The sequence below is a fragment of the Acipenser ruthenus genome, chromosome 33 (assembly GCF_902713425.1).
Source record: "Acipenser ruthenus chromosome 33, fAciRut3.2 maternal haplotype, whole genome shotgun sequence".
Taxonomy (NCBI): domain Eukaryota; kingdom Metazoa; phylum Chordata; class Actinopteri; order Acipenseriformes; family Acipenseridae; genus Acipenser; species Acipenser ruthenus.
Window position 1 is genome coordinate 13,669,795 of NC_081221.1, and position 17,847 is coordinate 13,687,641.

Genomic DNA, 17,847 nt, shown 5'->3' on the forward strand with positions numbered 1-17,847 from the left:
CCATCCAGTTCTGAATATATATATATTAATACAGTAATTTAAATCTTATATTATCATATCATCTGGCTCTCTGGGTATTTATTCTGATTTTTCTCATTATTCTAACCCTTCCTGTATAACAGAGTTCTAAACGGGTAACACAAATATAATCGAGAGCGAGTGGAGTTACCCGCAGAGAACCACTGTGTTCATTTACTTATGATGAAAGCTTAAATGCAGTCAACCCACACGCACTGCGCCAGGCTCTCACTAGGAGGCAGAAGTGAGCTACATGGTTATCTTTCGTTGAGTCACAAAGTGTAGCAATCCAGGACATGCCCCCCCCCCCCCCCCCCCCCGACTCTCACCTTGCTGGTCTCGGGGCTCTCCGGGTCGAACTGGACCTGCTTGGCGGCGAGCTCACGGCCCGTGTCGACATCGTAGCACAGGTAGACGCGCCCAAAGGCTCCCTGTCCCAGCAGCTTCCCTCTCCGCCAGTTCACTGGGGCACTGGGAGCTGTGAGAGGCCCACACACAGCAGGGTTAACGCTGAATCAGACGCATGCACTGGAACTTTGTGACTGGTTGATTTCTCACACAATAATACAGGTTTAACTGTGCTAAGCAGTGGTTCAGCCCCCTCCCTCACTTACACTTGGTGGGGACGTTCCTCTCCTGCACAGTCAGAGTGTTTTCGCTGTCCGCGCTGCGCAGGCGCCCTCTGCTGTCCAGGTACTGCACTGCCAGCCCCAGGTTCTCCCCGTTAGTGCTGAGCGAGCGGCTGGACGGGACGAGAGTGAAGAGGTTCCCCTGCTGCCGACGGATCCGAGGGAACGTGCGCCGGCCTGAGAGAGAGAGAGAGAGGGAGAGAGAGAGAGAGAGAGAGAGAGAGAGAGAGAGGGAGAGAGGGAGAGAGAGAGAGAGAGGGAGAGAGGGAGAGAGACAGAGAGAGAGACAGAGAGAGAGAGAGAGAGAGAGAGAGAGAGAGACAGGGAGAGAGAGAGAGAGTGAGAGAGAGAGAGAGGGGGAGACAGAGAGAGAGTGAGAGAGAGTGAGAGAGTGAGAGAGAGAGAGACAGGGAGAGAGAGAGAGAGAGACAGGGAGAGAGAGAGAGAGAGAGAGGGAGAGAGAGGGAGAGAGAGGGAGAGAGAGGGAGAGAGAGGGAGGGAGGGAGAGATAGAGAGACACACATACATTAATATCTCAACGACATACAATAATGATCCCCTATTGGGATATAGTGGATAAAGTCATTTTCATTACATTATTTATTGCTATTTTTTATTCTATATTAGACAGCAACCAGACACGGCTCTCCTATTGTTTTATATGGAGGTCAGATGTTCTGTTTATACTTAAATAAAGCACGGCTCACAGCTGACTCTTGAGAGAGGACTGCTTGAGCCCTGCTCTCAGAAACTCCTTCAGGGGACTGCAATCATTATTAGACAAAACAACACACACTGCAGCGTGACCTGAATGACCCAGGCACCGCAGAGACAGTACGTTCACGACTGCTCGATCCAAGTGCCTCCATTATCCAGACTATAAACTCCTCTCTGAGGTTTTACTGCCAGTGTGCACTCAGTTCAGCTCACTCTAAAAGCAGGATTTACTGGAATCTAAAAACAAACAAACCACAGGAAATCTTTAACATGTACTGCCATGCTTATGTTTCAATGCAGTAACTGTGCAGCTGAACTGCAGGTAAGCGCAGCACTTCCTAGTGGCCGATCTTGGTAATGACTAATCGCGTTGCACCCACCATCATTGTAATCCTTGTGCTGCATGGACACGTGGTATCGCCGTGGATACGTGCCCCCTTTCCCGGCTTTGTCGTAGACCTGGTTCTCCCGATCTGCAGACAATAAGAGTCACTTCATCAATGTGTATAAACAGAGCCGGGTTTTGCTATCAGCACCAGACTAGTTATCATGTGCACTGAAACTCGTTCCCTTTCCTGGATTTGGCTGCTTGCGACTCTTTTTCTGCTCCTGTATCCTTTCCTATATTTTGATTACCTGATTGATTTGATTAACTTCTGTCTAATGACCGAGTGCCCTGATTCATGCAGCTCACATCAAGGGAACAGTCAAAGCTCGGACTCAGACTGCAGCATCGCGCGGCTTACCTGAGAACTCCTGTCTGTTATCAGGATAGCTCTGCGCTCTCGACATCCGGGATTTCCGAAGGGAAGGGCTGCAACACACCGAACAACCAGTAAGTGACAGAAACAGCATCCGCCCCCGAGCACAGCATGGTGACCGCCCCATGTTTAATAAGTGAGGGAGCGGGAGGGACTGGGGGCAGGGGGTGAGGGACTGCGAGTGAGGGACTGGGGGCAGGGGGTGAGGGACTGGGAGCAGGGGGTGAGGGACTGGGTGTGGGAGTGAGGGACTGGGAGCAGGGGGTGAGGGACTGGGAGCAGGGGGTGAGGGACTGGGAGCAGGGGGTGAGGGACAGGGAGCAGGGGGTGAGGGACAGGGAGCAGGGGGTGAGGGACTGGGTCTGGGGGTGAGGGACTGGGAGCAGGGGGTGAGGGACTGGGAGCAGGGGGTGAGGGACAGGGAGCAGGGGGTGAGGGACTGGGTGTGGGGGTGAGGGACTGTGGTATCTTTATAACCACACCTCCTCACAAAAAAAGAACTCTGTGTAATTCACTGTGAAGTGGAGGGTTAAATTAAACTGGAAATAAGTGTTGAAACTCTGACATTGGGTCCAAATTCTGAAGCGTCTACATTAAAACCCTGTGAAGCAGCATTGCTTTCAGAGACCCTGGCAGTGTTTGATTCCAGCAGACAGCCGTGTGCTTGTGCTTCTCCCACAGGACATAATCTCACGGGTTAAGAAAACCTTTGCTTTTAATTTGGTTTAGAAGCTGCACTAAGAGCAGATGTTTCAGTTTATGAGCAGAAATTAGAACAAGAAAAAAATGAACAAAACATTTTGTGAAAGCTTTTTTTTTTTTATGAAACTTGGGTTTTACTTCAAAGGCAGAAAACTAGCAACGGAAAAGAAATCCCATTGCAGGATGCAAGAGCTGCTGAAACACATGGGCAGGTTTAAAACAACTGTCTACACAAAACTCTCAACACAAGGGTAGCCAATTATTTAAACCCCGTTTTCCTCCCCAGTTTACACCCCCTCACTGCAGCACCTCCTCCCAGCAGCTCAGGAGAAATGCAACGACCAAGGAGCTTCAGAGAGGAATGCACTTTCACATGACGAGTGTTTAACACTAGAAGGACCGGAGATACACTCAAACCTAGAAGCTCCGCAGCAGTCTTTCTGACGGCTGTATTCAAAACACTGCACGTCACAACTGAACAACCGAAGCACATTAAATATTTTATATATATATATATATATGTAAATAAATAAACATCTGAACAGATGATCGGTTTACAACATACATAACTGAAACGATAGCAACACATTTTTAACTTTTCAGCTGTGGGTACACGCTTGGCAGTCTCCCTCTGTTCCACATGCTTCTTGCGAAGTTCCTGTGCTAACTATAAAATATATTCTCTCCTTGGTAAATTCTTCTCCTTGCATTCTTTGTAAAGTACCCAGGAGTTGATGGCTGCTAGGTCCAATACATTGTAAAACGTCTGAACAGGCCTCTGTCGGGAGCCAGCTTTCACAGAATACTTCCGTGCCATCTGATCCAAAACATCAACTCCACATTTTGTTGCGTTGTAAAACTCCACGGTCTCTGGAATCTTTTTTTCACTTGTCCCGATGCTAACTGACTGACCAAAAAAGCGCAGCTGGCAAGCAGGCTGATTGAAAACAATAGACTGTCAGTGATTCACTCAGGCAGAGAGTAGAGACTAATCGAATTACAGCTAAGCACATGCGGACTGGTAAATAAAAATAATAAAGCAGAATACCGTTCTGTATAATCACAATACAGTTGTTTTCTGAGTGGCCGTCACTGTGACTGCTCCCGGGGCTTTTAGGTACAATGTAATATATCTCCTTTATTTCTGCACACCCTCGTTTCTTTCTTTGTGAGAATATTTAATACATACGGACAGAAAGGTACATGAACGCGCAGTCCCATATGTGTTACACGAGTGGACAAAATTACATTTTAAAACCAAAAACCGCCAAAATGACCACCGCGGGGCTTCTAATGTTACCATTGATCTTCTGGAAGTTAAGTCAGGTTGAACAAACACATGCTTCAGTTCTTCAGAACTGGAATAAGAGGAGCACGGCTAAACCTTTACAATTCAAAGGGTATTTAGCTCTTTCAAAGTGGGTTTCAGCAACTTTCTTGTTTTGATTAGAAACAGATTTTTGCAGCTCACAAATGCTTTAACAACTTGGCTAGCAAGCAACAAAAAATACTGACAAGTTGCACAAATCCCTTTGCACTGATGAGCACTTATAAAGCTGCTGAAAACGCTGCCCTCTGCTGGCTTTGTTGAACACGCCCCGCCCCCCCACCCCCACCCCCACCCCCACCCCCCCGGCTGATCCTGAGAGCTCACCTGTCTGCAGTTCTGTCCAGCGATGTGCAGCTTCCAGACACAGAGTTCTCTGCACTGCTCAGAGGGTCCAGCATCTGCAGCAACAAGACACAGCTTAGCACACTGACCACTCACTGCAGGGTCAAATATCAAACCTGCAGCCACTGCCCTGACCACACTGACCACTCACTGCAGGGTCAAATATCAAACCTGCAGCCACTGCCCTGAAGCACACTGACCACTCACTGCAGGGTCAATATCAAACCTACAGCCACTGCCCAGATCACACTGACCACTCACTGCAGGGTCAAATATCAAACCTGCAGCCACTGCCCAGATCACACTGACCACTCACTGCAGGGTCAATATCAAACCTGCAGCCACTGCCCTGAAGCATACTGACCACTCACTGCAGGGTCAATATCAAACCTACAGCCACTGCCCAGATCACACTGACCACTCACTGCAGGGTCAAATATCAAACCTGCAGCCACTGACCTGAAGCATACTGACCACTCACTGCAGGGTCAATATCAAACCTGCAGCCACTGCCCAGATCACACTGACCACTCACTGCAGGGTCAAATATCAAACCTGCAGCCACTGACCTGAAGCATACTGACCACTCACTGCAGGGTCAAATATCAAACCTGCAGCCACTGCCCTGAAGCACACTGACCACTCACTGCAGGATCAAATATCAAACCTGCAGCCACTGCCCTGACCACACTGACCACTCACTGCAGGGTCAAATATCAAACCTGCAGCCACTGCCCTGAAGCATACTGACCACTCACTGCAGGGTCAATATCAAACCTGCAGCCACTGCCCAGATCACACTGACCACTCACTGCAGGGTCAATATCAAACCTGCAGGACCGCTGTTGTGGATTTGTGTTTGCAAAAGCTCACAGCATGCTTCGAGTTGCAATGAATGCGGCTCTACAGAAATCGAGCTCTAGGGGTGTGTCGTTTTTCTTGTCCAATGAACGGCCACAAAGCCAAAGTGAAGTGATCATTAGAGCTGCTTCCCTTCAAATAAAATACACAACAATGGATTTGTAAGCACTAAGTTCAGCTCAAAATAAACTGGAAATCACTTGTAAATTCTGAAATAATTTTTTGTGACTAACGTCCCAGTACGGCCTCAAACCTAGAATTCTGATCTTATAAGATAAGCAAGACTGGACTCCAAGATATAGCCTTCATTAACAGAACCGGAATTCATGCATCCCGGGTCAGCGTGAATACTTGTACTGAGGGGACGTCTATACAAGTTTCACTACAACTGAATGACTCAACATCTGCCTAACAAGCTGCATGTTCAATTAGACTTCATTTCAATGTGATCTGATTTCATTTGTTTATATAGCGCCTTTTATACTATAGTTAAAACAGAAAGAAGTGCGGAATATCAAGAACCGTAAAAATGACAAAATAACAACAATAATAATAATAATAATAATAATGATAATAATATAATCAATAAATAATAACAAAAATAAAATAAGAACAATAGAAGAGAACAGGATATTAATAACAATGATAAATAAAACACAAAATTACAAAAATTAAGCAAATAAAATAGATAGGGGGGGCTAAGGTACGTTTTGGGGAGACTCCAGCCCCCCCCCCCCCCCCAAAGCCCCACCTTGCTACCGCCCCGATACTGACTGAACATGCTGCTGGACATCTCAAAGCTTCAGTGTCAGTCAGACAAAGGGAATTCTCTATTGAAATGCTTCAGTTTAGCATTTTAGACTAAAATACGACGGCTCTTTGAATTCCAAAGTAACTAACTCTCTTTAGAAATCCTAAAGAAACAGTAAACTGAAGGGCAGACATTGCCGCTGTCACTCACACACTGGTCGTGGCTCTCCGGAATGAACTCGCCCTCACTGTTGATGCTGGTGTAGGAGCCCTGCCGGGCGATGCGCTGCTGTCTCTCTGGGACATAGCCAGGAGGGGGCGAGCTGCGGCCCGTGTTCTGAGAACCTGCAGGGGCACAGAGACCGAAAATCAGGGGGAGATACTGGGAGAGACACAGGGAGAGACACAGAGAGAGATAGAGAGAGATACGGGAGAGATATATGCCCCAATTTAAAAACCAAACGGCAGATTTTAACCTCCTCTCCAATTCGAGTAAAATCCCCATCCTTCTGGGAGAGGAGGAGCGAACTGCAAATCTAGCAGCACAGTATGTGTCTGCCTGCCACAACCTGAGGGACAGTGTGTAGACACCCTGCATACACGACCATGGGGTACTGTTAATGAAAAAGGAAGGGGAGAGGGAGGGATGTAGTTATATTGTTCAAAGGGAAGGGAACAATGTTTTTTTTGTTTTTGTTATGTTCTGTAATTGTATTTCTGTTTTATTACTTCTGTTTTGTATTATAAAGCTTTGGCAATACCTGAGCGCTCTCATCATGCCAATAAAGCATTTTGAATTTGAATTTGATAGAGAGAGAGAGAGATACAGGGAGAGAGATAGAGTCCCCTATGCCAGCTGGCTTTGAAGCTAATCACACTGTCCCCCTCCAATACTAACTCCAACCAGCTTCAGGTCAGCACTGCTTACCAGCCCCCAATCAGAGTAAACCAAATTATAAAACAAACCAAAAATTCCTATCTGGAACACTGGGACACAGAAATAAAATCCCAAAATAAACTTGATTGCTATCGGGCCCTAAAAAGAAACTACAGCCTAGCAGAGTATCTCTCCACTGTCAGAGATACGAAGCAGAGACAGATCCTGACCAAGTACAGGCTCAGTGACCACAGCCTGGCCATAGAGACTGTTATTTATTATTATTTTCTTGCCATGGTCCCTTGTTTGTAAATATATGCATCTGTTCATAATATGTATGTAATTGCTTTGGTAACACTGTGGAAAATGAGTCATGCCAATAAAGCACTTTGAATTAAATTGAAATTGAGAGAGAGAGAGAGATACAGGGAGAGATACAGAGAGATACAGGAAGACTGTTGCTGAGAGACACTGACTGGGAGACTTGGAGAGAGACACAGGAAGAAACTGGGAGACAGAACATCTCGTTTTCTGGAAATTAGGTCATTTTAGGGTTTGTAAGGGTTGAAGAATTGAATTCAATGTTTCAAGGCAAGGGGAATTTCACTCCTCCTACACGTTTTTGAAGTTTTGCCATGGGATATTTGAACAGAATGAAATTAAATGTATGCCAGCTACATCAACATTACGAGAATAAGTTACAGTCACTAAATAAATAAAGAATAGGCCACTGATGTGGTTGATATTGATTGATATTAACCAGCATTAGTTTTTATTGGAATGAAACCCAATATAAATCAGAACACACACACACACATATATATATATATATATATCTTTAACCCTTGAATCTGCTGTGACCATTCCTTCTTCTCCCTGTTGCCTTCTCAAACACACTCAATTGTTTCATGTTTGTGTCCAGTGTCCAGTGTCCTCTACTGGTCAGCTGGAAGAATGTTACAAAGGGACTTTGCTGCCTGCCACTGCCCCTGTGTGGACGATGGCTCAGTTTGATCACCAGTAGCTGAAATGGAGGCGTTCTCTGAACAGGGCATGTGGCTGGCAGCCGTGAGATGATCAGCATTCCCCCGGTCAATCAGTGTGCAGTCAATGTTATTTCAGTCAGGGGAGTTTTAACTGCACTGTGCCTGGGAGTTATAGTTTGCTAGGGCAACCCCATTTATCTACTCAAAGACTCTGTGAGAAATGACCCCTCTCTTAATTCTCTGTGCTCTAATCCTGAATCCTCTCCAACCCTAACAGAGACACCCGGTCTAGACTAAAAAAAAAGATCCTTAATGATCAGCACACTCCTTTCTCTCTTCTGACTTTCCCTTTTTTCCAATACAATGGGCACTGCATACCGGTAGTGCTGCTGTGCGACTGGCTGGGCTCCAGGAGCTGTTGTGGAGAGGGCAGTGTTGCTGGACAGGAAAGGGAAGTGCTGCTACAGCTCTGTATATCAAAGGAAGTGTGTGGAAAAACAAAAGCTTTGCAAGAGAGCTCAGCTTTCCACTCCACTGAAATCCCTTATCTCTGCAAGAGAGGGGGAGAGTGCTGCAGAGCTCAGCTTTTTCTGTCATCTATATGCAGGTGTATGAAATGAACGATCTGAGCTGAGCAAAGAAACATACAATAGGTTACTGACAGCAAGTAGCCCACTACTGAAGTGTTAGAAAATGCAGCCTTTTACAGCCAGTTATTTAGTAAAAATAGTAGTGACCTACAGAAATAATAATACAAAAGGCAGGAAGGATAATTATCAGTCTGTGAGAGTATGAGTGTGTGAGAGTGTGTATGAGTGTGTGTGAGTGTGAGTCTGTGAGAGTATGTGTGGGAGAGTGTGAGTGTGTGTGAGTTAGTGTGAGTGTGTGTGAGTGTGAGTCTGTGAGAGTGAGTGTGTGTGAGTGTGAGTGAGTGTTTGAGTGTGTGAGAGTATGAGTGTGTGTGAGTGTGTGAGTGAGTGAGTGTGTGTGTGTGTGAGTGTGAGAGTGAGTGTGTGTGTGGGAGAGTGTGAGTGTGAGTGTTTGAGTGTGTGAGTCTGTGAGAGTATGTGTGGGAGAGTGAGTGTGTGTGAGTTAGTGTGAGTCTGCGTGAGTGTGAGTTTGTGAGAGTATGAGTGTGTGTGAGTGTGAGTGTGTGAGTGAGTGAGTGTGTGTGTGTGAGTGTGAGAGTGAGTGTGTGTGTGGGAGAGTGTGAGTGTGAGTGTTTGAGTGTGTGAGTCTGTGAGAGTATGAGTGTGGGAGAGTGTGAGTGTGTGTGAGTGTGTGTGAGTGTGAGTGTGTGTGAGTGTGTGTGAGTGTGTGTGAGTGTGAGTGAGTGAGTGTGTGTGTGTGAGTGTGTGTGAGTGTGAGTGTGTGAGAGTGTGCGAGAGTGTGAGTGTGTGTGAGTGTGTGAGAGTGTGAGTGTGTGTGAGTGTGTGTGAGTGTGTGTGAGTGTGTGTGAGTGTGTGTGAGTGTGAGTGTGTGTGAGTGTGTGAGTGTGTGAGTGTGTGTGAGTGTGAGTGTGTGTGAGTGTGAGTGTGTGTGAGTGTGTGAGAGTGTGAGTGTGTGTGAGTGTGTGAGAGTGTGAGTGTGAGTGTGAGTGGACCGCAGGGAGTGGCTGCTGACGGACGGTACTCACTGACTGAGAGGTGGCGGCCCCGGGGCTCAGAGGGCTGGAAGGCTGTGTTCACGTCTCCCACAGACTGGGACGCTTTGATTCGCACCTGCTTGGGAGCAATGGTGTGGGACGGAGACGTGGCCTGTGGGAGAAACAGACAGCAGACTCTTAAGCGCCAGGCGAGAGTCACAGCACTGAGAGTTACCCTGCTCAGCAGCGCTTTCAACACTTAACACCACGGCACTAGAACAATCTATCATGAACTTCCTCTCTCACGTCAGAGTTTCTAGTCGAGATATATAGATACAGTGTTCAGTACAGTTACTGTATTCAATCCTCACACGCGTGGTGGTTGTTAGTATTATTATTATTATTATGAAGGTAGACCTTCTTCGCTGTGACACTAACTCCATCCTGCTCATATCTGTGTGCATCAGTTTCACTTAAAGCAGATCTCTTGCTACAGCTTTCATTACAACATGCACGATTGTGTAACACAAGGCTAAGGATTGGCTCTCTTCAGTCTTTATTGCTACTGCATCCCTTTCACACTGGCTTTGTCTAACAGTCTGGTGATGCTAGAATTGCTCAGCCCTTCTGCCAATTAATCAACTCCTGAAGTTAAATCCAGCCTACAATCACTATTCAATGGGACAGTTGGAACCTGTCTAAATAAACATGGAGGTTCATCGCTCAGAGATCAGGGGTGTTTAGGCTACACTTTAAAATGAAAGAGTGATGGAGCCCCCCTCTGAGTCCCTGCTCTGTTTCTTTATGACAAGAGGAGGGCACAATGTGTATCCTGTCTGTCTCTAATTGCAGCAGCTCCACACCCCACCCGGTCCCAGCGTCACCACGGTTCTGCCTCAGCTCAGCTCTCAGTGTAATATCCCATTAGCATGCTGCGGTCTCCTGCAGTCCCTCCTGCCCCAGTGCTGGTGCAGCGCTGGGCTTGTTCTCAGCTGGCTGGCTGGCTGTACTCACGTGGTTCTTCTCCTGGCACAGCAGCAGGATCTTGATGCTCTTCATGTTGGAGCTCCGGTCAAGGAGGTCGATGGCTTTGTCAAGGTCGTCCTGCCCTCGTAGCGGGATGGACAGCTGAGGCAAGAGCAGAGATCAGGACAGGGTGCAAGCAGGAGCTCACAGGACTGACACGCACTTCAATACACTGCGTGGAGACTCAACACAGGCTAGCAGGGGCTCTAGGTTACACCCTGGAAGCGGGGACTTGGACAACTCTGCATAGAAACAGGTATTTTTTCCAAATTATGTTTTTGGTTTTACTAATTTTTACATTTTAGAATGCACAAATACAGAGCTGATATTTTCATCCTGGGCCTTAAAGAAAATATTCTTACAAAATTGCGGGGGCCCTGCACCTTTTTAAAACTGTTCTTTGGGACACAAAGACTTGTCAGATAATGCTTTTCATAAACCTGCTTCGATGCACTGGGCTTTACTGCGGCTGTTCTAATAAAACTTTGAGAAGAAAGCCTTTGAACACGGCAATGCATGTCTTGCACTGGGCTGTACCCCTTGCACTGCCATGCCTGGCCTCTCTCGGTACCTCATTGTTCATGTAATGCAGGTCAAGATGCTGCCCGAATGCTGTCTTCACTTTCTGCCCCACATCCTCGTACTTCACTGGCCGAGCAAACTGGATTATTCTGAAATGGGGGAACACAAGCACTGCACCTCAGTTTCAGCAGCACAATAAAGACATTCAACAAGCCTGGTGTCTTCTGAGCTTTCTAGGATCCCGCGGTCTGGGGGAACCCAAAGAAGGCTTCACAAAACATTAGAAATAAGGCATGAATTCTGGGGGCTTTGTTTTATACAGCAAGGCTGTAAAACATTTCAACAGTAAATTATAAAAAAGTCGAGGCGCTTGGATTCATATTTCTACTTTTACCCGAAAAACTCCTTCATTTATAGTGTCTCGATGCACTGAAAAGCACTGTAATTGAATACTGGATGTGAAAATCACACACTAAATTGAGATTGAGATTGTGGATCATAGATAGTAGATAGATAGCAGATAGATAGGGCAGTAGTGTGGAGTTGTGGTCAGGGCTCTGGACTCTTGACCGGAGGGGCGTGGGTTCAATCCCAGGTGGGGGGGACACTGCTGCTGTACCCTTGAGCAAGGTACTTTACCTAGATTGCTCCAGTAAAAACCCAACTGTATGAATGGGGAATTGTATGTAAAAATAATGTGATATCTTGTAACAATTGTAAGTCGCCCTGGATAAGGGCGTCTGCTAAGAAATAAATAATAATAATAATAATGTAAAAAAGAATGTGATATCTTGTAAGTTGCAAGTCACTCTGGATAAGGGCGTCTGCTAAGAAATAAATAATAACAGATAGATAGTAAGCGATCTATTAAACAGTTTGTTTGTCTAATTTTATAATAAGCTTATTCCTTAGTACAGTATAATCCCAAGTAAATGGGCTAAAGTGCGGTGTGCTGTACGCAGACCGGATAGTAACAGGGAATGCATTACAAGACTGAAAACCACTGAGAGCTTTGCCTGTTTTCATTCACAAGGCTGTTAGTTAGGAGCTTCTGCAGCCTGCAAAACACACATGAACAGCTAAAATGAAGAATGCATGTTTTGTTGGGGTCTGGCACTGTATTATAAATGAATGTTCTTAAACATCCAGTTACAGTATTCAACAGACTCACACCTGCACAAAAAGCACGAGTCCTGCCAGGAGGGAGGAGAAGCAGAGAACCTGAACAGATTTAGTTGTACTGGAGGAATGGGAGCACTCAAGTCTGCAGCTTAACCAGGATTCAGGCAAGATATCTAAACAAATCAAAGCTGGAATTTTAGACTTCCAAGAAAAATATGTACTGAAAACCCCTGGCTTTGAGTAGAGAGTGCTGGATGTTATTATTCTGGTTTATTGAAGGACAGGCTTTCAAGGGCTTTGAGCAGGCTGTCAATAACACAGAAGCATGATGTTCTTATTAACCTGGAGTGCTTATTACTGTTGTTCTGCAATGCTAACACGTAGCTCGGATTATTGATTCATTATTAATATTTCAAATGTGAGCCTAGCTGGTCTGGACCCAGGCATCCTGAGGCCCCACCTAGATCCTCATATCTGTAATTAACAGATGTTTTTATTGTGATGTTAATAAAACCCAGCTTCAGCCCAGCCTGCTGCGGTGTGGTTCCAATGCTAGCGTGCCTGACTGGTCTAATTGTTCATGACAGGAGGCTGGTCTGAGCCCAGCAGCCCATTCCTTTCAGTCCACCTTGCATTTCTGTGGTTGAAGCTGGCTGCAGCTCTAAAAGCACGCTCCCTTTTCCCAGAGCAGAGCTCTCATTGGAACTGCATACAGCAGACCCAGCCTGCCAGAACACCTCTGCTAGCTGTGCATGGCTTCCTGCACACAGGTTTTCATTACTGGACAGCAGGATATGAGCCACACATTGTAAGTGACTGAGATCTTCCAGCCTATTCAAACAAACATTTCCACGGCGACTGAACTGACATCAATACTGCACTGTGGTTTCCAGGGTGGGTTATCACCTTTGCTATATAAATGAACGTGCTGTGTGTGCATGGTCCCCTTTGCTATATAAATGAACGTGCTGTGTGTGCATGGTCCCCTTTGCTATATAAATGAACGTGCTGTGTGTGCATGGTCCCCTTTGCTATATAAATGAACGTGCTGTGTGCACATGGTGTCTCTTAGTGTGTAACCTTTTGGGCAGGAGAACTGCAAAGCTGAGATTAATTTGTAAACGTGTGGAATTTATAATATTTTGTAATCAGAGGAAAAGGCATTGGATGATTTTTAGTGGGTGATGTAAGTATAAGCGCAGTGCCAGTAACTGCAGATGCAAAATTCAAATTGCATTGCGGCCAGGCAAGTATTTTGCACTGTACACTATGTAAGCTTAAGAGCAATGCAAATTACTCAACACACACAAATAATCTGCAATTATGATAATGAAGGTCTCAGTGAGCGCATCGGTCTATCTAGCGGCCACACTTGCAGAGTTAGGAGTATAGAGAGCAGTAGTGGCTGTATGACATTTGTGGAACACGAAAATACAAACCAAAAAAAATGTCAGAGGAAGGGCAGCAAAGTCCTTCTGGCACACGGAAAAGAAAAGAAAACTTTTCTGAGAAGGAGCTGAGAGTCCTTACGGTCGAGGTCACTCGGCATGAAACAGAGCTGTCTGGAAAAGCCTCTGCCAACAACAGTTATGCTGGTATCCTTAGGAAATGATATGTATTGACCTGCCCTTTCCAGTAATTTGCCTAACACTCTGGAAAAGGTGGATTGGGCTATTCCTCCAGACATGCCAACTGTGGTCTGAAAGGAAGCAGAGGCTAAGTAGTGCAGAGAACACGGCACTTTGACATGTGCAGGGACAGCGGTCCCTAGATTGACGCTGGGGTCTAGCACATCCCCCTCAGTTCAGCTATGAGGTCAAGGATAACCTGCGGAGTGAGACGATAACGCTTTAGCACCGCATCCTCCGACATCCCAAACAAAGTGACCCTGGGATTGAATAAGCTGGGTCTTCTTCACCTTGCCCTTCTCCTCTGAACGTGTTCCTGCCTCTCCTCAACAAGGGTCAAGTGACGCCGCATCAGGAAGTGTACCACAGCAGCCATCCTGATGCTAATGACAGGTCTCTACAGGTGTGTGCTTTTATACAGCTCCAAGTTACTTGCTTCTACAATGGTTTGCACCTTGTAAGATGAGGTGTAAAGTTTTTGGAGGGTCAGCAATTGCCTAAGTGCAAGGCAACATCCTCACATCACATTAGAATGTTTGCGCCCGCTTAGTATTCAGATCCAGCCCAATTCCATGCTCTTTTCTCCATTTTAATGCATTTCGATATCATTTTAATGGACAGCGGGTGCAGAACGCCAGGTGAACACCATTCTTTACATACGCTGCATTTTTAGTGGATATCCATTTTTAAAACACTTGTTTAAGTAACCTCTTAAAAAACAAAAATTGGACTAATTGGATCACGAGTGAACAGAAATCAAAACACCAGTCCCTTCCTTTTCATGAAACTGTTCTTTAAAACAATCAACATACCTTCTTTCTCCATTGTGTTCAAACTTTATTCTCACGTCATTCTGAAAATGAAAAAAGAAAGCATTACATACCGTTTCACAAACACCAGAGTCTCCAGACATTCAGAGCACAAGCACTTGTTTAATGCGCTACTATAATTTTTAGCTAGCAAGGGCCACAAGCCCAGACAGATGCCCAATAGTTTTGTATCCCGGTTCACCGCTGCAACCCCCCTCCGGAAACGGAGGCTGAAACTCGCGTCCTCCGAAAAGTGTTCCTGCCAATCCGTCATTTCTGGCACTGCGGATCCACAGCAAAGCCATCAGACCTATAGTGCCGGAGGACAACACAGATCTGATGGCTCCTCTGCAGAACCGCAGACGCCCTATCGGCCACAAGGGTCGCTGATGCGCTGTGAACCGTGTATTCCCCTGCCGACCTAAGCCCTCGCTACCCGGGCGGCACTCGGCCAATTGTGCGCCGCTCCCTAGTAACCTCTGGTCGCGGTCGGCAGTGACATAGCCTTGAACCTGCGATCGCCAGGCTACAGGGCGCATCCTGCACTCCACTCGGAGCGCCTTTACTGGATGCGCCACTCGGGAGCCCTGCATTGTGAATAATTAACATAAGAAGAGCCCGCTGCCTTGGATAATGAGATAGCAGCGTGTCCCATTGCTTTTGTTAACTACGTAGGACCAGATTGTATCTAGAGTGCTGATGCATGAATCCCAATACATGCTCCACTATGTATTCCAAAGTATTATTTAGTTTTGTTTTTATTTTAAATGGTACAGTGAACACAGACATGGGGGGGGGGGCAAAGAGAAACACAGAGAAATTCTCCAGATGTTTCAAAATTGGTTCAGTGTTGATTTTTTCTGGACATATAATGTATAATATTTATGATGACTCTGATTCCCGTATAGTGTAGATTTAACATTTTAAACTCCAGAGGGGAATGGCTTGCCAGCACTATAAAGAAGCACAGTCACTAACATGGACAGACCCCACACAGACACCCCGAGCACGGCGCTGCCTCACCTGCTTGTTGGAGTGGCTGGGGGCCTTGCTCTTGACGCTGTCGTAGCCGCTCAGTCTGTGCCGCCGGCCCATCTGCAGAGCAACCAGGTCCTTCATGATGGAGTGCAGGGCCTCCTGCTCATCTGCAAGGGAACACACGTTACTGTGAGCAGACAGACAGTACGAGGGGGGAGTCACTCAGCTCACCCCGTTACTGTGAGCAGACAGACAGTACGAGGGGGGAGTCACTGAGCTCACCCCGTTACTGTGAGCAGACAGACAGCACGAGGGGGGAGTCACTGAGCTCACCCCATTACTGTGAGCAGACAGACAGACAGCACGAGGGGGGAGTCACTGAGCTCACCCCGTTACTGTGAGCAGACAGACAGTACGAGGGGGGAGTCACTGAGCTCACCCCGTTACTGTGAGCAGACAGACAGCACGAGGGGGGAGTCACTGAGCTCACCCCATTACTGTGAGCAGACAGACAGTACGAGGGGGGAGTCACTGAGCTCACCCCATTACTGTGAGCAGACAGACAGCACGAGGGGGGAGTCACTGAGCTCACCCCATTACTGTGAGCAGACAGACAGCACGAGGGGGGAGTCACTGAGCTCACCCCATTACTGTGAGCAGACAGACAGACAGCACGAGGGGGGGGTCACTGAGCTCACCCCGTTACTGTGAGCAGACAGACAGTACGAGGGGGGAGTCACTGAGCTCACCCCGTTACTGTGAGCAGACAGACAGCACGAGGGGGGAGTCACTGAGCTCACCCCGGTACTCTGAGCAGACAGACAGCACGAGGGGGGAGTCACTGAGCTCACCCCGTTACGGTGAGCAGACAGACAGTACGAGGGGGGAGTCACTGAGCTCACCCCGTTACTGTGAGCAGACAGACAGTACGAGGGGGGAGTCACTGAGCTCACCCCGTTACTGTGAGCAGACAGACAGTACGAGGGGGGAGTCACTCAGCTCACCCCGGTACTCTGAGCTCACCCCTTTACTCTGAGCTCACCCCGTTACTCTGAGCTCACCCGGCATTCTATATTCGGCTGCGAGACAAAATGGTAACCCTTTACAACAGGTGGGTGTTCATACCTTATGAATAAGTGTGGAATTCATTACGAGTCCATCGTTACTTCAGTGAAATTCAACAGGAAATTCTATTTCACATCTAATTACATATGAATCCCTGTCCTATATTTTCAAGGATTTTTTCAAGCAAAGTGTTTTGTGGCCCCCTTTCCCACCACACTGTATGGTGCTGTAATGGATAACGGTGTGTATTGGTTCATACCATTGTGATACCACTGATACATTATCACTGTGTTTCCACTCTACCAACACCAGCCTCCTGCCCTCGTAGAGGCCCGGGTTCGACTCTTGAGTCTCGTTATAGAACCATTGCATTGCCACAGCAGTGAGGATCATTTGGTAAGGGTACGGTTTCAGAAATACTGAGCAAGAATAACTGTGTAAAGAATTGTGTCAGGATCGCACAGTGCAATGAAAAGAACTCCTCGGGAAAAAATAATCATTTCAGCCCAAGGGTTTGTTTGATTCCCTGAGAATGCCAACATGCCAGTACTAGTGCTGGAAAAGCCACACCAGCAAAGGACTGCTGTACTACTGCACTACCAAAGTGTGCCACGAAGTCAATAGCAAACCAGTCATAGGTTTTGACACCTGCTGATACATGTTTTAATAAAATCAGTATCTCTTCCAGAACTATGGCAGCAACAATAGAAGTGCTGGTGCAATCGGGAGCCGATCCAGTCTCTCCTGGAATCGCGTCTCTGTGATCTGCAGGAGGGATGCTGTAGGGTAAAAGTATGCTCTGTGTTGCTTGGCCTCACATCACAAGCCATGACTAAGAAACATGTCTATTTACCAGGAACTGAAGCCTTGGCTTGGGCAGACAGAAATGAGGTGCTCTCTCATGGATATTAACAGAGAGGATCAAACACACAGATCAGAAACATGTTTTTAGTGACCTGCGAGTCAGTGGTAATAATGAACTGCTTTGTGCGTCTGGTTCGTTTTGGTTTATATGCATGTCTGCTACATGACCGTGAGAAAATGTTAAACTGGCTCAATGCTTTGGCTCACAGTGAAAGCTCATACATTAGCAGAGGTTCCAAGTGCGTTGGGATTACTGTGTGTGTTTCAACTCAAGT

The 17,847-nt window shown here is 46.7% G+C and overlaps 1 protein-coding gene across 1 annotated transcript in view; it reads right to left on the minus strand.

The window, feature by feature from the left end:
* LOC117416421 (mitogen-activated protein kinase kinase kinase 3) overlaps positions 1 to 17,847 on the minus strand; it is a 33,675-nt gene that overhangs the window by 8,562 nt on the left and 7,266 nt on the right. Inside the window, exons 3-13 of the mRNA XM_034027469.3 lie at positions 15,689 to 15,810; positions 14,669 to 14,709; positions 11,156 to 11,255; positions 10,573 to 10,686; positions 9,610 to 9,730; positions 6,322 to 6,455; positions 4,482 to 4,555; positions 2,111 to 2,178; positions 1,745 to 1,837; positions 633 to 824; positions 348 to 496 (exon numbers count right to left, since the gene is read on the minus strand). Coding sequence (XP_033883360.1) covers positions 348 to 496; positions 633 to 824; positions 1,745 to 1,837; positions 2,111 to 2,178; positions 4,482 to 4,555; positions 6,322 to 6,455; positions 9,610 to 9,730; positions 10,573 to 10,686; positions 11,156 to 11,255; positions 14,669 to 14,709; positions 15,689 to 15,810 — 1,208 coding nt within the window. The remainder of the gene's footprint in view (positions 1 to 347; positions 497 to 632; positions 825 to 1,744; positions 1,838 to 2,110; positions 2,179 to 4,481; positions 4,556 to 6,321; positions 6,456 to 9,609; positions 9,731 to 10,572; positions 10,687 to 11,155; positions 11,256 to 14,668; positions 14,710 to 15,688; positions 15,811 to 17,847) is intronic.